Here is a 26,419-nt window from a genome sequence, read left to right as displayed (position 1 = left end):
GATTCGGTTTTAGTACACGCAATCAAACATTATCATGAGCAGGTTCAGGTTTAGCATCAGGAGGATCAAAAGATTCTAATGAAGGCGATCGCTACTACAATCCATCTCAACATCGGGATTTGGAACATCCGACCTCAAATCTGGACACGCTAATCCATCTACTTAAAGGTACAACTCTTTCTTGCAATTCAGTTCGGTCGGGATGTGAACGGACCTTTGTTGATCTTTTTTAAAGGTAACATCGGGACAGGTATATTAGCCATGCCAGATGCTTTTAAAAATGCTGGCTTATATGTGGGTCTCTTTAGCACAATGCTTCTCGGTGCAATATGCACGCATTGTATGATAAATTGAACGAAAAATCAGTTGAAATCAGTTTTGTGAAACAATAATTATTTTCAAATTTGTAAAAAAAAGTAACGACATTTGTTTCTCAGTGTTTTTTGTTATTTAGAATATTCGTCGGTCATTTACGTAGTTTTTTAATCCTTTTCGTTGTCGCTCTGGCATTTCCATTCGTTGCAATTTTTTTGTAATGCGGTCTACGTACGGTGCGAAGATCGTTTCGGCATTTAGTGCTTTATGATGGGCCGGCGTGTCTAGGATGTTTCTGACTAAATTGCGAAGTTTTTGCGTCGTGTTAAGATCACCGCCCAGTAACGGCAATTCGATTGCGTGGTCTGGGTACGGCGTCCAACGTTTCGTTTCGTTCTTGGGGTACAGCAATTTCGATAGTGAAGGGCATCCGACAGTTTCTCCGGTTCGTTTCATGTTACCCTTTGCATGAGCATATCGGCATCGTTTTATTGCATTTTCCGCATTCGTTTTTGCGTCGCGCGTTCCCGTTCCGCACCACCACACGTCTTCGCCAGTTTCGTTTGAACGTAAGGGTAACACGAAAAGTTTATATTTTGGATGGCCGGTCGTTATTTCCACGTTTGTATTTGTCACTTTGAATATTTTTCCTTTAGCGTGACATACGTGTTTTCCCAAAGATACAAACGAAAAAAAAACAATCGGACATTTTGGGCATTTTGACCCACCCTTGTGCGATGCTTCATGCATTTTTTGTCGTTGCGTTGGGACATTTGCTTCACAAAATAAACACTTGCGGTAGTAGTTGATTCCGCGTTTAAGTGATGGTCCCCATCGCATTCGCTTTCCGGGTGGCAGTTGAATGTGCCATTTCTGGGCGTTAGAGCCTTTTGGTTTCATTTCTTTTAAGCCGTTGCGATTGATACGTTCTAGCATTGCGACTGTCGGGTCTTCTTCGCCATCCATTTCGTCACTATCGTCCATTTCGTCACTATCGTCCATTTCGTCGCTTGACGAGTCGTTGTCGTTCATTGACGAGGATGAATTCGTTGACGAGGATGAGTCCGCTGCGTCCGCGACCATTTGCTTGTAATTGTCGACGTAGCCATTCCCGGCGTTACCATCCATTTCGTCAATTTCTTCGTCAATGTCCGATTCATCGTTGTCATTGTCGTCAATATCCAGTCCTTGTTCCGATTTGGCGAGCGGTGTCTTGTGGTGGAGACTTGTCAGTGATATTTCGGCAAACTGATCGGTAATTCGACCGTTCCGTCCAACTCTCTTTTTCGTGTTGGTCGGTGTTTGTCGCCACTTTGACTTTCTGTTGAATCGTTGGCAATCCTCATCACTGTCGTCGGACTGTACGTCGTACGTACGATTGGCAGTGACCGGAAGTGGGACGTTGTCGTCAGGATCGGCGGGGCGCCTGTAAAACGAGAAATTGAGAAATGGAGCAAAAAACTGTTGTCTGAAAAAATTTGCTAGGAATTGTTTCCATTAGACTTACTTGTTCACTTGATACGCCGTAACATTCGACATTTGCGATGGCAATGGACTTTTAATGTCATCGAACTCATCAAACAAATCGGGTGACGCACATGGCTCCACAACGTTCGAAGCATGTTCAACAGGTCGATTGGCAGTGACCGGAATTGGAACTTTGTGGGCAGCCGAATCACATCCTGGATCGGCGGGGCGCCTGTAAAACGAGAAACTCGAAAAATTGTTAATAATTTCGCGGTGCTGTCATTGAGAAATGGAGCAAAAAAGCCGTTGTCTAAAAAATGCTAGGACTGAAATGTTAAATTACACATTACTTGTAGGCAACACCTAATAGAAAATTACGTGATACCGTTGCTTTGGAATTAAGTTTTGTGAATTCAAATCTGTCAATTTTTATATTTTTTCTATGCTAAAATTTAGCGTACAAAGTTGTCGTGATTTGTTTATAAATTGCACATTTTTTTTCATATTCCGGAATGGTCCATTGAAAAAGTTTGAAACTTGCTACGGGCTGAAGCAATTTTACTAAATCTTACTTTTCCTACCACAAAAAATGTGACGTCACCTCACACACACCGCTCAAATTGATCGAGACCGAGTTTCGTGAAAACTGGGATTTTCGTCCACAAATTATATAGTGCAGTGCATGCAAACAATTAAACTTTAATATTTACCGTTCATGTAGTAATTTTTGTTGTTTTTCGATGATTCGTTTCTGTTCATCCACAGCCAGATTGAGACGTCCATATGCGTCCTTCATTTTCGGCATATGCTCGGCGAATATTTTGATCATCGCTTTATCACTAATATTTTCAGTGTCTCTTCGATCACAAACCGAATTGTCATTAACATTAGTTAATGGATTTGCAATCGGTTCGATTTGAGCTTCCAACACATCATTGTTGGATGAAATTTCATAATTGCGATTCACAAATTGTTCTTCCAGCCGAAGAATTTTATCTTTCATAAATTGATAAGATCGCGCCAAGCGTTCTATTAACGTCATGGAATGGGTCATTGATTCGCCTTCGTTTCGCTTTGCGTCTGCCATATTTTCGATGTACCAAGGTGTCCTTTAATTGATCTTTATGCGGTCAACGCCGATTCTGCGATTCAATCCAATGCGAGCCAAAAATTCAATCCAATGCATCTGCGACCCACGTTTTAAATTTCGTATTAGCGACACCTTTTGCTGTTTCGATCGTTTTATTTTATATACACCTGCGTACAGTTAGAAAGAAAAAACACGGAAAAAAACTTTGTACTTCTTGTACAACTACTTTGACCGACAATTTAATTTGAACAAATTGATTTGGCGGTTGTTGGCAGACTGAAGCTAGATAATGAAAGTCACAGTTGGTTTAGGCGGTTGTGGAGCTAGACAATGAAAAACAAAATATAACAAACGGTGACAAAGGGTGCCACACACATCCTATAATTCTTCTTATCGTTGTCCGTGATTGTGAAATAATTTTACGAAAAGCGTTAAGCGTTCACCCTGTGATTCTGATGTGGTGTTTCGGAGGGCCTTTGTATTGACTGTTTAATTGTTATCGGCCCTTTGTATTGAGTTCGTCATTGCATACAAACTTAGTTTTTAAATTGTAAGTTTTTGTGAGACAATGGTGCAGAATTAACAGTGTAAAAGTCATCTCCTTCATTTTGTTTTCTTCATTCTGGTAGTTTTGTTCCGATAAGTAACATTAAAAAAATGTCTGTGACACACAAAGTGATAGAAGAAGTGCTTCGAGATTTTAGTAACGTGGCGAATGTGTCGTGGAATTCGGAGGAATTCAATGCAGCGCTTGAAGAAGCAACGGCTGCCAAAGAACCGATCGAAATCGGAAAAACATTGCCACCACAACAGGACGATGAATCGGAAAATGTAGAGCCGCATAGTAACTCATATTCAGTCGGTTCCGAAGGTGGCGAAGGTATGTGCCACTTCTCATTTTCATTTTTGTGGATGTTTTGCAACTAAATCACTCATCCAATTTGCGAACAATTTTTCTGAAAATAGATGGAGATGATTGCATTAGCCCGAGTCCGCAGGCAGTAAAGCTACGGAAATCGAAACGCACGGACAAAGATACTCTGAAACGTAAAAGTTTGGTGGTGGAAGTGGCATCGAAACGTAAGTCGAACATAGACGAAGTAGCCAATTTTGCTTCGAACTACGAAGTAAGCGCTGGATCATCACTATCATTCAAAATTCCCGAGCGAGTCAATTGCAAGTCGTTCATGAAATATGCAGAGTTTCCAAAGGATAAATTTGTGAATGTACCAGCAAATGTTCCCGAACAAACATATCGACGCGTACCGGTTGATCGATTCCCTGGTCCAATATTGGTGAACGGACGCGAAGAATTTTACGTGGAAGCGATCTTTCTGAAATTGAAGTGCGTGGACGAACGAGACGGTGAATGGTACGTAGTGATTTGGCTTGGCTGGCCGACCGAATATGCAACGATCGAACCGCTATCGAGTGTGGCTCATTGTGTGGCACTGGACCTGTATGAGGCTGCTACGAAGGGATTATTGGTCGGAAGTGGCAATAGTGATCGTTTCGATACAGCAATAAAAACGACGAAAATTGGAATGCACCGGAGTGTGGCATGTGGCATGACGATAGCGGAACGATGTCCATTGAATGATTTCGATCTGCTTTTTGAGCGTCGAATCAAAGACGGCATTTACACAAAAAAGATTGGATTCGTTTCTCCGGAGCACGATCGCATGAAACTGTTCAATATGGAATGGGATTTGTGGAGCGACGTGAAAACGCTGTTGTCAAGCCAAAACTGCAGCCAATTTTCCGTTTTCGACGCAATGCACGGTAGCTACTTTGGAAGAAGCAAGAAGTCCGTTGACGTTGCCTCCTCGAAATTGCAGGATTCTTGGAGTGCGATACTGAAAAGCATATCGGGAAAGTTGAACGCAAACGAATGGAAAGAAGACACGAAACACTGCATTCTGCTTTTTGCGTCGCAAGTAGGCGATTTCAGTGTGAACATGAACGCAGTGACGCCAACTGGAAAACGTTACGAAACGCATTTCGGCGTACTCGTTGTTCGGCAACGAATGATTGACGGATCGAAGCAACGGGAGTATTTCTGGTTTGAGCCACGAATGCATACAGCTACGATGCCGTATACTCCTATGCAGTTTTTGCATAAAGGAAAGTTTGGAGAGAAAAACGTCATAAATGTGATTTTCGGTACGCAAGTAGAAAGCCACGATTGCGTGTACAAATCAATGCGTTGGATATTGGATGTGATGGAGGGTAACGTGTCATTTGACAATGGACCGTATCGTCAATACAACTTTAACAAGCGGAACACGCGACAGTGATTACAGGCCTCTCGGTGCAAATCAAGACTACACTACTTCTCCGAACCAGTTTGGGCACCGACCAACAGATCAGCATACGGAAACATTACCAGCGGAACGTTCTTTCAATTTATTAAAAGCTGCGCAGACGCTCAGCGACTATACGAAGAAATAAAAAAGAAATTATTTTGAATAAGAAAAGTGGTATTAATTTTATAAGTATCCCTGGAATTACGGGGGGAGCCAATAAATTTTCGCAAATCACAAATAAACGGGTCCATTAGCATCCCAGCTGAACGTCCGTACGGACATTTGGGGTGGACGGTGCATATTACGGACTTCACAAAATTTTCGATTTCACTGGACGAGAATTTTCACGAAATTTCTGCCATTATTTAGCTTGCGATTTTTCATCTTCCGTAGAATCATGGGGAGCCAATAAATTTTCGCAAATCACAAATAAACGGGTCCATTAGCATCCCAGCTGAACGTCCGTACGGACATTTGGGGTGGACGGTGCATATTACGGACTTCACAAAATTTTCGATTTCACTGGACGAGAATTTTCACGAAATTTCTGCCATTATTTAGCTTGCGATTTTTCATCTTCCGTAGAATCATGGGGAGCCAATAAATTTTCGCAAATCACAAATAAACGGGTCCATTAGCATCCCAGCTGAACGTCCGTACGGACATTTGGGGTGGACGGTGCATATTACGGACTTCACAAAATTTTCGATTTCACTGGACGAGAATTTTCACGAAATTTCTGCCATTATTTAGCTTGCGATTTTTCATCTTCCGTAGAATCATGGGGAGCCAATAAATTTTCGCAAATCACAAATAAACGGGTCCATTAGCATCCCAGCTGAACGTCCGTACGGACATTTGGGGTGGACGGTGCATATTACGGACTTCACTAGACGTATACCAGTGAAACGAGAAACTCCAGAAGACTTCAGAGGACCATTTGGCGTTTTCAATACCGGCATGGTTATAGTTGCTTGCCTTTACACAGCTGTCGGATTTTTCAATGTTTTGACAATCGACAGAGACTTGACCAAACGGCGATACGTTTCTCTATTGGCTCGTGGGTCAACTAAACGAGCGAAATTGTTAGAAATCCTTGACAAATTGCAAACCGGTTCAAAAAAGCCGTAAAACGTGCGATGAGTAGGAACGATACTATTATGACAAGCTGTGATACACGAGGCGTTTCTGAAACTTCCCTACCCCTTCGCACATAATGAAGGAATGACCCCTAACACTTGATATATAGTCGGCAAAAGGTTGACTACACGAAATTACATTTTCGGCTATTTGAATCGCATTAAAATTTACATATTGAAACACTGGTCACAAATGACTTTTATATACAGTACAGAACTGACTCATTATGTTACTTAATACTCAATACATGCATGAATTGTTGGTTTTATTTTTTTTAGTGTTTTCTTCTTTTTATTTCTTATTTATTCTGCTGTTTGCTTGCTGGAATGTTACATTATTTATGTGCATTTTGATTATTTTATTGTCAATGTCAATGTTTCTATAGTCAGGACGCATTTTTTGGTTGAAAATTGACTTCCGTAAAAAATAATCAGTAAACTGTGGTATAATGCGCCCTGACTCCAATGTTAATGTCACACATTGTATATATTTACAAGCAAGACGCATAGCACATTTACCAATGAACTCCTTTTACTAAGACATTTGATTTTCCCTGTAAACACCAATATAGTAACACGATCAACATCTGCTACGACAATGCGTAAACCAACGCCACCACGTGAAGTGCCAGAACAGTGTGGACAGGAAGAAGGTAATTTATGAAGCTTTCCACTTAATTTCTTATTTAAATATCTACTTGAGGCTTAACCAAATTTTCAAAGATTGGTCATGCACTTTGTAAATTTTGACTTTGAGCAGCCACTGTCATAGTCATTTATACGTTACATGCATCGCTGCATGCATCATACACTCAGGATACGAGTTAAAAATTTCGTTTTCGTTTAACTAAAACTTTTCAACTTTAAATCTCTAGCGAGAGATGAGAGATTACCTCTCAAATTGATGCACTTTTTTACTGGCTGCGTCATTATTGTGAGCAGTCTTTTTTTGCGCATTTAATTATGAACTAAATTTTCTTTAAAAGTCGCGCTTTCAATGTGTGATACGAAAACACATTTGTGAAAAGTTGGTTACGCTTCAATCTACTCACTTAATAGGCTTTGTTTGTTGTCGATATTTTCATTAACGTTTTCTCCGTTTTCTTTTATTCCTTTGCAATCTCGGCTTTGTTAATTGCACCCGTTTTCATTTTGTTCGGTGCATAGGCTTTGTTGTGCACCGCGGTCGTACTATACCGACATTAGCCTCGATGCAGGAGCCACTTGTACCAGCTCGACTTAGACAAGCCAAAGAGAAGAGTAATCATGATTCGAAGAACGATGAACGAGGTAAGTTGTTTGATCGATTTTTGTTGTTTCATTTTCACTTCATTACTTAGAAAGGCATGTCCATTCACCCAGTGAGGATAGTGTGACTATAGATGATGTAGTGGAGTGAAAATAGGAGTGGTAGAGATTTGAATTAGAACAATGTAGAGTTGTCAACAATACTACTTTGGCGAGGTACTTAACTTATTTCTCCTTCGAATTTTCCTGACAATGTCTTTCGTCATTAGCAACTTGTGATCTTTTTTATAATTATTTGTTCACCATGACCGTTTCCATTCGGTCAAAAGAAGTTGAAGGAATATTCTTCCGATGACTTGTTTTATTCGAGAACTCTTCTAAAACGGCAGATTCACTTGAATTTCTTAACTGCTTGCGAGACTCATTAATGAATTAATGATAAAGAGATTGTGCTTGGCGAGCCCATTTACAAAGACTTTTTTTTAGTCCTTACTACTTTGAAGATTGGTATGCAGTCCAAATAGGTTTCAATGCATAAAAAGATACAGCGGACATCAGTGAAATTTAGGCATGCATTTGCTTCAGCTGTTTTTCAGCTAGTGCACTCATACTGTAGAATTCAAGTGAAAAAATGTTTCAAATTCCATTCAGTGGACTGATGGTATTCCATCATTTTCATTTAACTTTTACGACCTAATGCTCATCATCATGTTGTTGTCTTGAATTAGTGGCTAGCGTGTTCATTTTTTGTTTTTGTTTTTCTTTTCTTTTTCGTGGCACTTGTAGGTGATAATATGGCAGCAGGCCGTCCAAGTAATTGGGAAGATGCTCGTCGTACCAGTTATGCAGGTAATTGATTTTGTACATTTTGTTATGAGCTCGTAAAGACAATATAGCGTAGATGAAATGCGATATTCTTCTGGCATAGACAACTGAACACAATGCTCTGCATTTAACACTGTTCTTAGGATATTAAACCCGATAAACGCGAATAAGACAGCAACTGTTCTCTTCTTTCTAATCAGGTCGCCGATCCAGAAGAAACTCATTAAGTGAAGACTCTCAATTGACCATCGAAAATTTTGGCGGTTCTCAAGATCAACTGAATATGATTGGACGACCGGTTGAAAGGGAACGAAAATTCTCCAACTCCACGGTGAACAATCACACCGAACCGGCTGTAGCTGTTCGATCATCAATTGCTGACGCACGCGGCACATTGCAAATCGGTTACGATAATGATTCGGAGCCGGAAAAGCAAGATCGTGAAACGGAAAAAACGGGAACAATGAGACGTCATCCAAGGTATGTTCCGTGGTCAGTTATTAAAATTGCTTTTGATTGCATTCTCATTTCATCATTAGCATGGACAACGTAACACAACGCAACGTAACACATTCCAAAGAAAAAGACACAACAGATGGTGATGTTACACAATTCAATCGTCAGCAAATACAGTCCGTTGAGGATGACACTTCGAAGCGGAAAAAATCGTTCGTGAACATACCACCCGCAAATCCGAAAACAACTACATGGCAACAGCAATCAATGAATTTCCAACAAATTGACAATGATGGTAAGTTGGTCTTGATCATCCACTTCATAAACCTTTGAGCAAAACAATTCAAAATTAAAAAATTTCAGTCGACGAAGATCGTTCCCAGATTGATGACTCGAAATTGTCAGCTATTCGTATGAAATTGGAGGAGCATCGTCGACACATTTTACAAGAAAAGAGAAAAATGGAATTCGCTTTGAGTCGCCAGCAACAAAAGGTTGGAAAAGCGGCATTTTTTCAAGCTATTAACAAGGTGAGCAGTCTATGTTCGGGGAATCTCACTATCACTGTTCATTAGTCGACTTTCTTCATTGTTTTTCAATTTGTTTTCGTTTTGATTTAATTTAATTATTTTGGTAAAATTGGTAAAACTGTTTTGTGGTGCGTAAGAAATTTGTCGGTCGATGTTTTGTGTGGAGGTGGAAAGTTGTTAGAGGAGAAGGTGTTCACATGGTCTGCAAAATCTTTTTTTTTTGTAAAAATATTTAGAAATTATTCGAACCGGGTAAGCGACAGACTCATAAAAAAAAGAACCGGGGGTGGGGGATATTTACATTTTAATTAAATTTTTATGTTCAACTCAAACCACATTTGTTGCTAAAATGGTCGCCTATGTACAACCAGATGGATGGAGGATGGGGTGCAGGAACTTTTTAGGAACGGCTTATCATCTGTTATTGGCAAAAGAGTTAATAAGTTACGATTTGAAGCTTATATACAGCAACGTTTAAAGTAAAACCGGAGAAGTACAAGATTTGCTAACGCGATACTTTTAACAAAAGAAGTAACAGAAGTAACGACTGCTGTTTCTAAACCTACTTAAAATGTCCGAAAATGCGGCTAATGTTTTTGTCTTAGGACCATGCCGGATTACAGGTGATCTAAATAAAGATTCCCTGAAATAAAGGCCTCCGAGAAGCGTTTTTATTTGTTCGATTTTTCGGTGACAAACTGTCGTATAAAGTCAAATTTTATGCGATTGTTGCAAACAGATCTGTTATTCAACGTTTTACTTAACGTTTTTGGTGCAAAATCTTTTACTTCATTTGGTTTACCGTACGTTTTGCTATATGAGAAAACTGGTCAGAGCTCAGCGTTTCATTTCGTCATAGTTGTTGATAACAGATGACTAGCCGTTTCTAATAATGTACTGACTTGTCCACTTATTCGAGCATTGATAATCAATTATTGTGTACAAGCATTCGCGCAATTTTTGTGATCAACTTTAAAATTTTGTGCATAAAGAGCTTTCGTTTTACAAAAAATACGAGTTACGTTTAGCACTATTGGTTGCATTCATTCATTAATTATCCTCGTCAGCAAGGCAACTGACGCAAATCGATTATCATAAATTTTGCCGTAGCATTTCCATTTATTTGGATCATCAGATCACCATCATCTCAATTACACTCTTCGTCTTTGATAAGAATACAAAAACTTTCACAAATTCAATTTTGAAAATTAGCAAATCGATGAAAGAGTTATGGATAATGAATCGGTAAGGTATCAATTCGGTAAACAATTCACCGACGATTTACAAACCAATAGACTAGTCTCGAATATATTTTTTAAATGAATCTTTTGGCACAATCACCTCACGTAGAATAAATAAACGAAAAATCCACGACAGACCATAGTGTCCATTACCATTCAAAGGAAGACCTTCCTTCTTTCTGCATGATTATTTAATGATTTTTATTGTTTTTTGTTATGAATTTATGAGTAAGTTAAGCACCAGTAACAATTACGACACGTAAATTAAATTTTAATTATCGTTTGTGGTGGTGGTTCATATAGGGCAAAGCACACAATCAAACTGATAATGAGAATAAGGATTGTAGCTCCTCTACCTCGTCCAATGATGTTGAAAAATCCGATAAACCTTGTAGTTTACAGGTGAATACAGTGATTAATTTGTCATTTGTGTTGCTTAACTTTTGTTTTGTTGATTTTATTTAACATTTTTTTTGTATCATTGATGCTTGTTTGTATTAATGGCTAGTACTTAGAGGCTTTTTAACCGTTCGATGTGAATAACTACAACGTGACATTAACATAATATTCTAACAAAATCACAGGATTTGCCAGATATTACCGACACAAGATGGGAGCAACATTCTGATTCGAAGAAGACTCCAGATCTAGATCCATCAGAAATCGATCAATATCAGGTTGTTAAACGGAAATTTTGATCAATTTTACTCAATAACTAAACCGCAAAAATCTTACAGCAAAGCATTGCCATAATGAACTCAAATTTGAAAGACATCCAGCAAGATATCCATCGATTAACAAATCAACAAAGCCAAATGCAAGCTCAGGCAATACAAGCTCAACAGCTGTTACAAGCCCAACAAATCGCCAACATGATACAGTATCATGGTTCCTCACAAAACATTCCCCAACAATACCGAAATATGCCGCCTTCGAATTTCGGTTCGACTCCACATCTAAGCCAGCCATACAACCAGCAACCGATGATCATGCGACCGCCCAGCCGAGATCCTCAACATCAGTACATCAACGATCAAGGTCAATACATCACGAACTCACGCGAATGTTCCCCGTTCATGAATGACAATGGCCAATACTACGGCAACCAATATGTCAATGCGTATCCCGAAGTCAATCAGTATCAAACGTATCGCGTCGAACAGCCACAATATCGGGAATACGAATCACCTCCGCCTGCGCAGCCATCACAAAACCAATTCTACCTACATGACAATCCGCCACAACCGCCTCCACGTCGAACATGGGCTCAGGCACCGACAAACAACCAACAAATACCATTGGATGTCAATGCCTGGCAACAGAATTCGCCGAAAATTGATACAAGAACGTGGAAGTCACCGAGTCAGCCATCGAGTCAAGGTTTCATGTTGCATCAAAATGGCAATGACTACGACAGAAACGAACAGTCGTACGAAAGTCCGCAACATTCTCGCGTACATCGACAAATTTCGCAAATCATTAGCGGCGATCCGAAATCTCACATCGACAGCAATCGGCAGCCAATCAGTCCGCCCATAGATGATATGGCTCCTCAAAGTATTTCATTTATCGGCGATGATGACTCTGTCGATCCGATTGGGAATGGTCAGTCGAAGCCTCCATCAATGTTTCAACGTCCGAATATCACATCAGTCGAACAGGAACAGGACTTGGATTTGGGTCGGTTGAACATCACCAGTGGTAAATTGACTTATAGAATACCGTCACCGACACGGCCATCGTTAAATATGAATAGTTTTCAAGTAAGACTTTGAGCGACACCAAATTCAGCAGCCAAAATTAATTCACATTTTTCACAGGATCCGAACGAAGAAGCGGTTAACGAACAAAAGGGCTTCTATATCGCCTTCGATAATGTTCAACCGAAAAGGCCAAAACCTCCGTTGCGAACGAAACGTTCGCCGAAGAAAGAACGTAGCATTGATAGTGATAAGCAGGATCAAAGTGAGCAACTGGGTCGTGAACTGAATCAAGAGCGACGAAATCAAGGTAAAATTTGTGGATAACAAACGAAATTCGGTCAAATATCTCAAACGACAAAATTCTGTTCGATCATCAGATGCTAAACGCAATTCATCTTTCTCTGCCTTCGATAACGACTCAACGATCAATAATCATCGATATGCCGACGAGTCCATCAGTAATAATACCTACAAGAAACCCGAACCGGTTGCACGACGTCAACATGTCAGCGACAACCAAGTATCGGCAATTTTGGACCGTCGACATTTGGAAGATGTCACAAATCACCGGCAATCGTTCGGTGGCAACACCGAATCGAAAGCATTGATAATCGACGATGAGCTGAAGAATTTGGACCCGGTACGGTTGATCTTATTACTGGCTCGTTGTTCATCAGTTAACTAAACTCTGAATTTTCTTCATTCCAGGAGTCAGTTGACGAAATGGAGCGCAAGAAAGAGAAAATCATGCTACTCTCCCTACAGCGACGACAGCAACAAGAAGAAGCTAAAGCGCGAAAAGAAATCGATGCGATGCAACGTCGTGAAAAAGAACGTGAAAAGGAGGACGAACGTGCCAGAAAACGCGAAGAGCAGGCGGCTCGACGAGCACTGATCTTGGAACAACATAAATATAAGAAAGCCGTCGAAGAAGCGGAGCAGAAGGGCATCACGATCGATCGAAATGATTTTGCGTTGATCAAACAGCAAATGTCATCTCCAGCAGCGCCACCGAAAATGAGGCAACAGAAAGCGGTTTCGCGACCGAGACCGAAGACGATATGCGTGGAAAGGGGATCGATCGATCAAAGCGAAGCATCGAGTTTATCTAGTCGGGACAAGAAGGGCTCTAATACGAATTTAACAGGTACGTTGGGCGCAATATTTTGTGAATTGACAAAACGATTTCTTTTCCTGCATGAATCGTCTCACCGATCACATTTTTGTAAAAATGCAATTTCGATTGACTCATTCATCACCTTTTTGTGTTGTTTTTCGTTTTTTATTTTTTTTTACTTTGATTTCGCATAGGCTTAGGAAGACAGTTAAGCTCGAATTCGATCAGACGCGATTACTATAGAGGTTCAACCGATTCGTTGGCGATACGAGGTGAGTAGACTTCTTAGCTTTTTTTTCTGGGTTCCTTTTTTTCGTTTTATTTTTCTACCTACTGTCCGTCCATACATTTATGTGTTGTACACAAATGAAAATGTGAAAACATTAACCAATCGTCCGTCCAGAGATTACTTTTAATGTTAAATGAAAAAAACAATTTTACGCAGAATCACCCGATGAATATCCGAGCACAAGTTCAACGCCTATTGGTCGAAGGGGTTCCTATAAAGCGTCAAGAGGTTGGTGGTGGTGCTATATGTTTAACTTTTACGTTTTACTCAACACTTAACATTCGACTAAAAACATTTAACAGTTTTCAAGCTTTTGGCAGCTAGACATAACACTAAAAACACTTAGACATGATAGTTGTAGGCGAATTGTTAGATTGATCAAAAGGTTATGAGGGACGGATAAATGAGAATTCTCCACGATTCTACGAGCCAACTTTTAATAATATTTTCAATTGGTGTTCGTACAGCTATGCACTCTCAAAATAAAGAGTTTTCTAGATTTATCCTCTCCTCGATTGACGTTTGGCTTACTATGAAAATGACTTTGATATTGGTAGACATAGCTAAGCTACCTTTTGGTCATTCTTCAATTTTACCCTTACTTTTAACACACCATGAATTAACCTTTTATAAACGGGAATCGTTTCGCCACATAAAGATTCAATCTATTACTTCTTCTGTTGAAACGTTTTGTTACCAAATCTTGTACTTCATTGGTTGTACTCTACGTTAATAATATACACAGCTGGAGTCAATAATTTATTGTTGATTTCGTTATTCGTTGTCAATAGCAGATGATTAGCCGTTTCTAAAAGGTTTGCGAATGTTGAATTTGTTGGACTAACAATATCTGGTGCCTTGTATATTATGATCCTCAGCAGTATCGTTGACGGAAGGAAACGTTTTTATGGAAACAATGTTTTCGACACTGCTCTACGCTTAAGGGTCAAGTTGTATTGTCCATCTTTGACAATCCGTATGATTTGATTATGGACTTGATATAATGGTGGACGTTAACAATACGAAATTTCGACCCGAATGCTATTGTGCTCGAAGCTACGTTACAATAAAATGTATTGCCTGTACAGTCAACTGTTTCTACGGGGGGAACATACAGCACCTGGCCCGTTCATTTACACACTAACATATTTGCATGCACTTTATATTCTGGTATTATCAACACCACAAGCTGAAAAACTAAAGTTCGGAACAGGTCCGGGAATAAGCGGAAAATCAGGCTACTGGAAGTGAATGAATTACATTTGACCTGGTATGAATTTTACCTAAAATCTGAAAATTGTGACTAATTCATGTAAAAGAGATCACGTCCAGCCGAATCGTTTACAATTTTCAGATTCAGGCTCAGATCATTTGCAGATGAAATCGTGTCAGATGGATCTGATTTCCGGTTTGACTTAAGGCCTGTTTCGAGCCTTAACAAAAACTTCCACATTATTTGACCATACATATGATCAATAGTTTTAGGCATTTTGAGATTATTAAATTGAAAGTGACTGAAAACCATCGAACTTTCATTGTAGTAATCTCTCGATTCTGTCATTGAAAATCGACGTAAAAAACATCGCTTTGTTGGTGGTCAATTACTGTTGGGTTGTTTTCAGCCATTACTAACGTTTGTTATTTGTTAAGTTGAACTAACAATTTTTTGTTGTTATTATTATACAGAGTCTCATAAATCTTTCGTTTTGCACTCATCATTCATCCAGTTGATTCTTAGGCAAAATTGTTTATTTTACTGAATCTTTTTTGGTTTTATTTGTAATTTTGAGTTCGATTTAGTTATCGGTCGGCGTGACTTTAAGCCAAAAGGAAACTTTTTGTTCCGAATGCGCGTTTTTTTTCTTTATGATTTTTTATTTACTTTGTGCCGTTACCTAGAACAAGTCGCAGTTTGTTGTTAATCACAATGCGCTTTATTTCAATTCGTACTTCTCTTAGTCACTACAAATTTGATTTTATATTTTGTGGGCGTAAATTTCAGAGATCGAAAGAGACTGCTAAAATTCTCTGTTATGTCACCAATCCATTCCGTTTAGGAGACAAAAAATTATTCATTTTCACAGACTTTGTGACTTTTGCGTCTCAATTGTCTCTCTCATAATGGTGGTCACATCTAAATGACTAGTAAAATGGAAAATTATTTTTTCTTTGAATAGAGCGTCACACATGAAAAATGTTTAAATGTTTGTAAGGTCAGTCATTCTAATTTTTTGAAAATCTCATTAGTCACGAAACATAAAAAGTCTTCAGAAATTGAGAAACGAGTTGATTGACTAAGTTACAATTCGGGAAAGTTTGAAAAATTTATTCAAATAAAACTTTTGTTAGACCCAGACTCTACGTGTATCTCAGGCACTCAAAGGACCATGGTATGAGACCTATGCCGTATTGTTAAACAAACCGATACGAATAACATTTGTCGTACTTTTGAGGCTAGGAAGGCACCTCAGCCATCACACATGTAGAAAATTCAAATTGGTGTCAAATTGATGCCAAATGAAGAATTGCACCTAAAAGCAATCCTTTATTAACCGACCTGTTTTGCTACGTGAGTCAAATTTTGAACTTGAATAGCCTCTGGTACAACAGTCCTTTTTAAATAGGAATTTTATTTTGAAATTCGATCTTGCATTTGGCATTAATGGCTCATTTTGTCACCAATTTAAATTTTCTACAAAGTTTGATTTCTGAGGTATGGACTAAGAGTATTATCGTAGTCCCAGTGGCTCCAAAATCGTTGAACAAATGCTGTTCCTATCAGTAAGCGTAATGATATGGACATTGGTCTCAAACGGTTGATTTGTGAGGTACACAGTCTCGGTCTGTTGCGATATTTGAAAACTCCTCTTCGTCGAAACTAATTCTTATTCTTGCGACATAAATTTGGTTTTTCTTTAGTTTTCTTTTAATTTTACATTATCCTCTTCGATGCGCACCAAATCAAAAACTGGACGATCTTTATATTTACAATTTTTTGTCTACTTTTTAGTTCTTTTTCTTCATTTTTCTTTTATTAAGTCTACCTTTACTGTACTTTGTAATTAACAAAATTTGCTGGGGAATTTTTTTATTTCAATTCCAACAATATGATTGGGCTGTTTTTACAGAACCAACTGTCGAACGAGGTCGTACATTATCACGTATATCCGTAGCGAAGGGCAGCAACTTGAATTTTAGGGGCAGAAAATCGAACTCTCTTATGAATCTATGCGGTAAGGCCCCAGAAGAAAACACAAAAAGAAATTTCTATTCTTTTTACAGTCAAAATGATCATTTTTTATAAAAAAAAAATAATTTGGACATTTGGGGCTTATGTATCTTGTTACGTTTGTTTCTTTTCTTCCTTATTATATGATTTTATCCATCCATTGGTGGTTCGATTTATATTCATAGGGTGGCATATTTCCTTCAATTTTGTCATTTGGAAGCTTTTAAGTTTGGTGCTACTTTCACTTGTCGCTTTACGTTTTATTTTTCTCCTTTATTTTGCTTCTGTTGAGTCGATTAAATCTTGATTTAATTTTTTTCTTTCTAAACTTCGATTCAAAGCTCTTGTGTTATAATTCCCAGCTTGGAGTTGGGCGTGAAATTTTGTGGATGTTTTTTTGTAGATTCGAAACGCAATTCAATGTCTTCTATCTTTTACCAAAGATACAACACTTCAATGTTTATTTCACGAATTAAATCTATTACTTCAATTGTTTAAATTGTCTTTCAAACACTTCAAAATCTTGTACTTCAATAGTTTCAACATATACTTTAATATAGAAGACTGCGCTAACTCTACTGCTCATCACTTATTTTCGTTATCGTTGCCACTAACAGATGACATTTATGTTATTGGTAAAAATCTGATAATTGGCATCCACATTTATCAAAATATTTGGTTCAGTGAATATCAGCTATGGAAGATAAAAGTTTTTTAAAAAGGCTCGAAAAATTCTTCTTTTTATCACTTGAATTTGCAAATGTTTCGAAAAAAACGAAAAATTGATACACTACAATTTCTGCTGAAAAAACAAATGAAATAAATCTTGTGGAACCTGTCAAGAGCTTCGGATTATCAATTCATTTATTAAATTATGGTAAAAGTAAAATTGAAAATGTTTATTTCCAAAATTTGCTCATCAAATCTAACATTTCTTATTTAATTTAATCAACTTAACCAAGTCGTCACATTAAAAAAAAAAATAGTTATTGAGTGATTCTTCAGAGACACAAGCGGAGTTTACTTAAAATTTACTTGTAGTTGTTTGTACGGTTAGATAGATTGAATCTGTCAGCAAATGTATAAAACATTTTAAATATGAAGCCGCTTGAAGTTTTTAAAGAATCACTCCGTGTAACACAATTCTAACAAAGTAAGAAAAATATATAAAACTCACAGATCACATGAAAGTTTTACTTGCTTTTTCGATCAAAATATACTTCGGTTTCATGCACATATAATAACTATAATTTCAATAATATCATACTTTAACCACACCCATTTTGTCTTATGATAAATTTTAACGAAAACGAAACTATTCCCGTCTCCTCTCCCCCCAAAAAAAACAGACACAGATTCAGGTTTAGGTCGAGCAACGCCACCACGTCGTGCTCCATCGCCCGGAATGGGTCCATCCAGTCGCCATTTACCGTCTCCATCGGGTCCTGGTTCATTACCGCCCGGCTTTATGAACAAACGGCGAATATTCGATGATGGATCTAGTGATATATCAGCAGCTAGTTCAATGATGGAATATTCGGGTTGGTAAACTTCACTATAAAAATTGGTCAAACCTTATTTTCAATCGATAATTGATAAGGATTTTTTTAGTTGTTTAAGTGGAATGTCTACATCTTGTTTTTGTTTGGTTTGGTTTTGTATGGCTTTAGAGCTGCTCCTATTAATTTCATTATTAATTTACTCATACTCCGTGAACCGACTATTAAAATTGAAATGTATAAAAATTATCATTCCACTTAGGTCCCAAACTCTACAAGCAACCGGCTACGAAATCCAATCGTGGCATCATATTGAATGCTGTCGAATTTTGCGTTTTTCCGGGAATCGTCAATCGTGAAGCCAAACAAAAGGTCCTGGAAAAGATCGAAAAAAGCGAAGCAAAACATTTTCTCGTATTGTTCCGCGATGCTGGCTGTCAATTCCGTGCACTGTACAGCTACTGGCCGGAAAATGAGACCGTCATTAAGCTACATGGAACCGGCCCAACACAAGTGGACGAGTATATGTTCGATAAGTTTTTTAAGTGAGTATTACCGTCCAGTCATACCATTCTGTAATTGTCTTGTATCCACTGCAACGGAAGAAATTAGAGATGTCACACGGTTGATGTGGTCAGTGGTCTTATATAGTAAAATGAATGCCGTTTCTAAAAGCTTGACCCTAGTTGTTCTAGCAGAATCATGGTGGACTCCGCTTGTCCGTTAGAATTGCAAAAGAACATTATAGAAACGGCTATGTATCTGCTATCTGACAAGGACGACAAGGAAGATAACATCTGGCTACATATCCCAATTTACGATGAAGTTATTGAAGTGATAGATTTTACATCAATTACTATGAAAGTTCGGTAGATTGTGTACACTAGGAATGACTTTACACAGATGAAGTAACAGATTTAGTGATTTTGTTGCGGTAAGCTTGCCGTATCTAAGAGGAATTTATCGATTACCAAAATCTCCCATTTTTTGAGAATTCCTTTTTGTCCCTAAAATCGACACCTTCTCCATGTTTAGCTTTTAGACAGATCCAGGGATTCCACGCACTCACTTTTCTCACTTTTTCCAACTATTTTCAAGATCTGAAAAAGTGAGGAACTATTTGCTCTATTTCTCACTTCTTTCAACTATTTTCAGATCCTTTACTCGTCGTATAAATTTATACGTCAGAGAGAGCTTTTTTCTCCTTTGTTACGATCTGTCAGTTTTTCTATTTTGCGATTTAGTATGGAAATGTTTTAAGTGGTTTTTCATATTTTTTTGGACCAAAATGTTTTAAAATGTGATTGGAATCGATTGGCATTAACAGATTGTGTGAAAATATTTTTTTCTATTTTAATATTTAGGACGTATCGAATGTAGCCATTACACTCGCAGCATTATTTCTTTGAATGGCTAAACTTAGCCGTTGTTTTGGATACGCCTTTGATTAATTTTATTAATGTTAATCGATTCCAAACACACTTTAAAACATTTTGGACCAAAAAAATATGAAAAACCACTTAAAACAGCAAAGATATCTCAATTTTAATTTTCATTTCCATACTAAATCGCAAAATAGAAAAACTGACAGATAAGAAATGTCTAAAATAAAAATAAAACAAATAACTTCCACCTGAGTCACTTGAGTAATATTTCTATTTCACTTGAAGAACCTTAGGGTTCATTATATTGCAGTCAGTATTTTGTGGATGGATGTTAAATTGACATAAAAATTACAGGAACAAAACTTTACCCTAGAAGTATGATCCTAATAAATTTCCTAACATTCATCCTGCATTAAATTTCCTTAGCGCGATGCTTAAGCGAAAATTCCGTCGACCTAACCTCTCCTGTTGTACATAATTCTTCTACCAATTTCAGATTGAAATTTTTACCTTTTTTAAAGCAATCAATCAATCAAACCTTCTACGTATTTTTGAGCCAGTTGCTGTTAGGACTGTCACAAAACTGCAAGGAGAATCAGGCATCTTCTATACACTGATTTCTCTTTAATGTTTTGGCACTTTCTGCAAGCAAATCTAAAGTCTTGAAGTAATGAACGAAGTAACGCTTCAGGTTTTTGTAAATGCTGATTCGTCGGCATTCGATTCGGACGTATTCCTGTCTCCCAGAGAAATGATAAGTTGGTACGCCTGTGGCGAGATAGAATGCACATGAGGATGACAGCTGGGCGCTAGGGTAGAGCAGGCCCCAAAATCATATGAAATTCTCTCCCATTCAGCTGTCATCCTCATGCGCATTCCATCTTACCACAGGCGTACCAACTTATCATTTCTCTGCTGTCTCCCTGTCTATGAAATTCATTGGTTGCAGTATATTCTTCATTTAATTTTTTTTTGCTATATCGCTAAACGATTATAATGACCTGTAGCTTCATGCAGGGGAAACATAGGCGTGGTAAAACCCTTGACTTCACGTAGAACAGGGTACAAAAGTTCCTAAAAACTCACTTTTTTACCAACTTTTTCGTCAGAAAATCAACTATTTTAGCAACTATTTTCGTTATTTTTACTCACTTTTCCACTTTGTTACTTTAAATTTTCCGTGGAATCCCTGCAGATCAATTGGAAGCAATGTTCTTATTTTGATACGATTTCCATTTCAGATACAACTCCGGCGGCAAATGCTTTTCACAAATCCATACGAAACATCTAACAGTGACGATCGACGCATTCACAATACACAATTCACTGTGGCAGGGTAAAAAAGTCAATATGCCCAGTAAAAAGGACATGGCGCTTGTTATTTAAAGTATTACACAAAGTAGCCGAAAAAACAGTCTCAGAATTTACGAACTAAGCTTCCAACGGCAAATGAAAACGAGAAACAGGCGAGAGAAAACTTTTTTCTTTCTTTCTTTTTTTGTGTTAGCCGGTTTTATCAATTCCCCCATGTAATCAGTTTGTGGAGTGTGTCACTAGCATAATATATTTTTCGTTTTCTTTTTGCCTCGATTCCCTTTCGATAGACTTAATGGAATTGATTGACATTTTATATTTATATATTTTGATAAAAAACAAACATTAATGATCTAATCGAGTCCGTTTAATTTTCACCATTAGCAAAAATGGGTGTAAAATAATTAAAATAAATTTGGAAAAGAACAGAAAAATCGTATTCTTGGCTCCAACAATTTTGAAATGTGAATAAACAAAATTTAATTTAAAGACAAAAAAAGGACGGAATTTATCGATAACCTTTTATAAACGGCTACTCATCGGTTATTGACAACAACGACAACAATGAATGATGATCTCTAGCTAAGGTGAACCGACAGATTCAACATTTATGTGTCGATCCGCCTGCCTGCCGTTTATAAAAGGTTAACAGAGAATAAATTACTGATAAATCATCCAAACCTATCCACTCAAAAATGTGATCAAAATGAATTATTTTAGAAATGAAATGAAGAAACAAAGTGTAACTTTTCGGAATGAAGTCCAACACCATTTTACGTAAGTTCGATGAATCTTTCTTTTAAAATGACAATTATATGACAACAACATTTAAAAATGACTTCTTCTGCTAATTTTCCTCGAATGTCGTGTTGTCTGGAAACTGAAACACTTCAGAACTGTAGTCAAAACTTAAACCTATTAAGATTTATGCACAGGTGTAAAAAGCACTCGATCTTTTCAAAATCCCTTTAATCATATACACTGTTAGCAACGAAGAATGTAATAGACCAAAACAGTAAAATAATTTTGAAAAATGTGGAGCGCTATGTCTCAGCTAGACGAAGAATGTATACGTACGGTGCAATGCAATTTATTTCTTACACTTTTACTCAAAACACCCACGCATACAACAACAGTTTAATACCGTGTCGACACTTGTGTATCGTTTGCAACGACATTTTCTCTTCAGCGGCTGAAGTTCAGCTGCATTTTAGACTTTGCCGAGTTAGTGCCACGTTTAGTTCATGTTTGGTATACAATTGTACCTACTTTTTGAAACTGTGAGCACCTCACATTCTGCTTCAAAATAAGCCTTTTCAACTAAAAGAACAACTGCCGTAATTGCAACATTTCTAGAATGTACCAAGGTTCTTCAGATTCGAGAGCTTCTTGAACTTGAAATTCAGAAATTCATATAGACAACTTCATGAAGTTCTGAGAAAGAATTCCATTTCCACCGAAAGGTAGACTCCGGCTCTCCCATTGAATCGTATTGTGATTGACTTTCGGAATTCTTGTAAATTGGTGTTGGGAGGAAATTTTTTTTTCTTATTACATCAACTTCCCTGAGTCACAAAACGAACTAATTAACTAGAAAGTCCAATTAATGGGCCACAATTCGTAGATTGTAATTGTGTTTCCATTAATTGATAATCTTTTAGAAACGGTTAATCATCTGCTATTGACAACGACGGCATAAATGAGCGATGAGCTCTGGCTAGTCTTTTATTTCATAGCAGACTTAATGTTGAAACTTTGATTTTGTGTGAAACTTTAAGCAGATGAAGTTGGAAAGATTAAAATTGCGTGCCGTTTCTAAAAGGTTTCCATATAAAAGGAAAATATATTTTTAATTAATTTTTAGCAAAGAATTAAAACAACAGTCATAATGTATAGAGAATTAATTTAAATTAATCTTAAAAAGGTTTAAAAAACTAAACAAAAAATAAGAAGAAGAGAAACGCTAAAAAACAATTAATTATTAATATTTGTTAACTCTCCTATTGAAATAATAAAAAAATTGAAATGAAAAAAAAATATTTTAATAATCAAAGGGCTTGTTAGGTGAAACCAAATTAATAATTAAAAACAAAAAAAAAACAGAAGAAAAAACCTTAAAAATATTTATTTAATAAAAAAAATCGACGACTAAAACAACAGAAGAAGATCAAAATCTACTTTTAATACCCCTCCCCCCTCTAATTATTTTTTTTATTAATTAATTGTAAGTGTAATTACGTTTTTTTGTATAACTTTTGTTTTTAAATGTTAAAAAAAGGATATTGCATCAATTGCATCAAGATATGCATTGGTTCCGGAGAAATTCTGTGAAAAATAAAAATTAATAAATTATGAAAAAAATTAACACGAAACGTTTTTTCGTTAGCTCGATACTCCACGATATGCCACGTATTCGATTAATGTTTTTAAAAGAGACGAAGAAATGAAAAATTAGGTCATTGTATACGAGGACAACAGAATCCTACGAGTCTGCTTTGAACTACTCCTAAGAATCATTTTCATGGTCTGTTTATGGAAAGATCAGTCTTGCTATCATTGAAGTAGATACTTAGCTAAATTAATTGAAATACAATCGGAATTGTATGTGACCAGCTGGTGTAAAATAACGTATGCACACCAGTTCGGTTTAGCGATTGACTGAACTACAGTCAAGGTTTCTCATCTGCTCTATATGCATGCAGTTACAATTCTTTTATGTATTCATAATTCGTGTGTACGTGTGCAACTTAAATACCAATTTTCTGAGATCCACTGTGTCAAAGACTTTACAGCAGGTGAAAACAAATTTCTCAACCAAAATTTTGTTTATCCAGCCGCTCAAATTTTATGTACTTCCTAAAAGGTTCCTACCAGGGACGGTTTTGATAGATCTGTCTCTCAAAATATCATTCATTTTTCATGAATTTCCTAAATTTCGCGATGAATATTCTCTAGATTCTGTAACTATTTATATTCAATCCTCCGCAGAATGAATACGAAATTATTGAAAATTACAAACTCGTTTGATCCAAAAATCCTCATCTAAGAAAATTCTTAAAAGATCAACAGAAAACTTTAACAAAAATCCCTTGAAATCCTCAAAATACCATCGAAAGCGACTAGTTAAGAAAATCCTCTTAAAACCATAGGAAAATCTTAAAAAAATCATTGAAATTCTCAGAACGTCATAGCTTTTCCGAGAAAATCCTCGATGGATCTTTTTTTTAGAAAATCCCTTGTCATCGAAATTCACAAATATCCACCCCTCTATTCAATAGGTACTTTGTTGTTTTCCTCACTGTTTCGATAGATAGTGTCTGAATCTGGTGTAAGTACGTTTGCATTGAGACTACTTATATGGACAAATCCGATGATTTTAAAGGTGACTTAGTGAAGACAGCAGACCTCTACAACAAAAAGGAAAGGAAAGTTGAAGGTTTCCAAAAGATGAAGACAATTTTGTAATTCAAGAAATTAGACCGTTCAAATCATCAAGGTTGTTGAGATTAGCCAGCGAATTTTACAACTTTTTTTTGTTCATCATTCATGTTTGAGAGATAACTCTAAAACTGAATATTAAAATACTTCGGTTTCCTAAACTAAATGTCTCTATATTCGACAGACGATCGAGAAAAAAAAACTCATTTTCAAATCCACAAAAACAATTTTTATTGCATTCTGCCCCGGTTATTCACTTGACTCTGTAAATAACATTATTTTCGGCACAAATTTTTCCTTCAGCAACCAATTTGTTGAATTGAACATCATCAAAATTGTGGGTGAACCCAATTGCCTGCCGTGAACTCAATTTATCATTTTCAACACGTAATCTATGATTTTCTTCGATTAATGTTTCCATTTGGTGCTTGGTCTGGATGTGCACAGTCATTGAAGTAAGTAACACTTTCGAGTTGCAGTATTTGCATGAATTGCAGTGCTTATTCAGAATGTGCGGTTGTAAAGAAGTCTCTGGCATACGATTTGAACAATGCTTACACAGAACATATCGAACGTCATCGGAAGCATCGCTACTAGCATAGTTAGACTCGCTGTTTGCCTGCCATGAACTCAATTTGTCATTTTCAACACATAATCTTTGAACTTCTTCGGTTAATGTTTCAACTTGGTGCTTGGTTCGGATGTGCACAGTCATTGAAGTAGGTAACACTTTCGCGTTGCAGTATTTGCATGGAATGCAGTGCTTATTCAGTATGTGCGGTTGTAAAGAAGTCTCTGGCATACGATTCGAGCAATGCTTACACAAAACATATCCATCGTCATCAGAAGCATCGCTACTATCATAGCTAGACTCGCTGTAATTGTTTGACATCCTTTACAGGAACGTTCAAACTGATTGCTTCGGACGAAATAAAGTATTTAGCCGATTATTGTTTATAAATCGATTGTTTCAACCATTCACTTTGAAGTTAAATATATTAAACTCTCGATAAATAGCTAGAATTCCTTAAATTTTCAATCTTATAAGGAAATAATGAGAAACTAAACTGATTCACACAAAGTGTATTATAAAAGTGAATAGAAAATTGGTTGTTGTCGAACAATATGTGAAAGGGGACCATTCACAAATTACCCAGACTTCTAAGGAAAGAGGAGGTGTGGGTTAAAAAAGATTGCGCTTCATACATTTTCGATATTTTGTCCATACTTTTGTGATGACTAATCTGTACGCAGCCGTTGGGCGTGTGAAATTCGTCGTTTTTCACTTGTGTAGTCTGTGAATTTCCCCTTACACATACTATGTAAATGTATTTCTTATTCGGGGAATCACTGTCCACTGAACGGATGGTTATTCGAACTTCAAACTTTTTAATATTGATGTGGTTCTGCCGCATTTGGTTGGATATATGGATATGGATATGAATACAAATGAAACAATTGGAAATAATTGTCAACAACGATAACAAATGAGAATGTTAAATAATGAAAGTGATTGGTAGCCGACCGTAACAAGGTGGTAGACACTTGTAGTGTTGTAGATGTACGTACACCCTCCGTTCCGTTCAACTATAAAATTAATAGGTTCTGTTTCTACTTTAGTGAGTGAGCATGGTATCCAGGTATGTCGTTGTTACACCTGGATACAGAGAATCAGATAGATTTAATGGTTGTCTTGTATTTATTGCCAATTCTACAACTATGTTCCATTAATGAAATCGACCAAATACGATACGGTACGATACAAAAATAAAAATAGATTTCTGTTTATTCAGCGAACACTGCCATATGACACCTTCTGCCACTGTAA

The 26,419-nt window shown here is 37.2% G+C and overlaps 1 protein-coding gene across 9 annotated transcripts in view; it reads left to right on the top strand.

Annotated features, from left to right (window-relative positions):
* The window catches only part of LOC119071871 (patronin), a 53,168-nt gene extending 29,655 nt beyond the window's left edge, over positions 1 to 23,513 (top strand). For 2 of the 9 annotated variants that reach the window (XM_037176935.1, XM_037176934.1), the window contains 19 exons: positions 6,890 to 6,970; positions 7,485 to 7,607; positions 8,352 to 8,414; positions 8,591 to 8,870; positions 8,930 to 9,141; positions 9,210 to 9,376; positions 10,589 to 10,621; positions 10,921 to 11,019; positions 11,202 to 11,294; positions 11,355 to 12,380; positions 12,438 to 12,627; positions 12,698 to 12,960; positions 13,029 to 13,467; positions 13,632 to 13,709; positions 13,883 to 13,954; positions 16,855 to 16,959; positions 18,305 to 18,496; positions 18,717 to 18,999; positions 21,081 to 23,513. In XM_037176935.1, the coding sequence (XP_037032830.1) occupies positions 6,890 to 6,970; positions 7,485 to 7,607; positions 8,352 to 8,414; positions 8,591 to 8,870; positions 8,930 to 9,141; positions 9,210 to 9,376; positions 10,589 to 10,621; positions 10,921 to 11,019; positions 11,202 to 11,294; positions 11,355 to 12,380; positions 12,438 to 12,627; positions 12,698 to 12,960; positions 13,029 to 13,467; positions 13,632 to 13,709; positions 13,883 to 13,954; positions 16,855 to 16,959; positions 18,305 to 18,496; positions 18,717 to 18,999; positions 21,081 to 21,225 (3,944 nt within the window). In that variant the 3' untranslated portion in view covers positions 21,226 to 23,513. The remainder of the gene's footprint in view (positions 1 to 6,889; positions 6,971 to 7,484; positions 7,608 to 8,351; positions 8,415 to 8,590; positions 8,871 to 8,929; positions 9,142 to 9,209; positions 9,377 to 10,588; positions 10,622 to 10,920; positions 11,020 to 11,201; positions 11,295 to 11,354; positions 12,381 to 12,437; positions 12,628 to 12,697; positions 12,961 to 13,028; positions 13,468 to 13,631; positions 13,710 to 13,882; positions 13,955 to 16,854; positions 16,960 to 18,304; positions 18,497 to 18,716; positions 19,000 to 21,080) is intronic. The other 7 variants (XM_037176937.1, XM_037176936.1, XM_037176938.1 and 4 more) reach the window with 6 other exon arrangements.
* The last annotated feature ends 2,906 nt before the right edge of the window (positions 23,514 to 26,419 follow it).

Source organism: Bradysia coprophila, assembly GCF_014529535.1.
Source record: "Bradysia coprophila strain Holo2 chromosome IV unlocalized genomic scaffold, BU_Bcop_v1 contig_5, whole genome shotgun sequence".
Lineage (NCBI taxonomy): Eukaryota > Metazoa > Arthropoda > Insecta > Diptera > Sciaridae > Bradysia > Bradysia coprophila.
The sequence above is the reverse complement of the archived record's forward strand: the minus strand, read 5'-3'. Positions and strand labels throughout refer to the sequence as shown.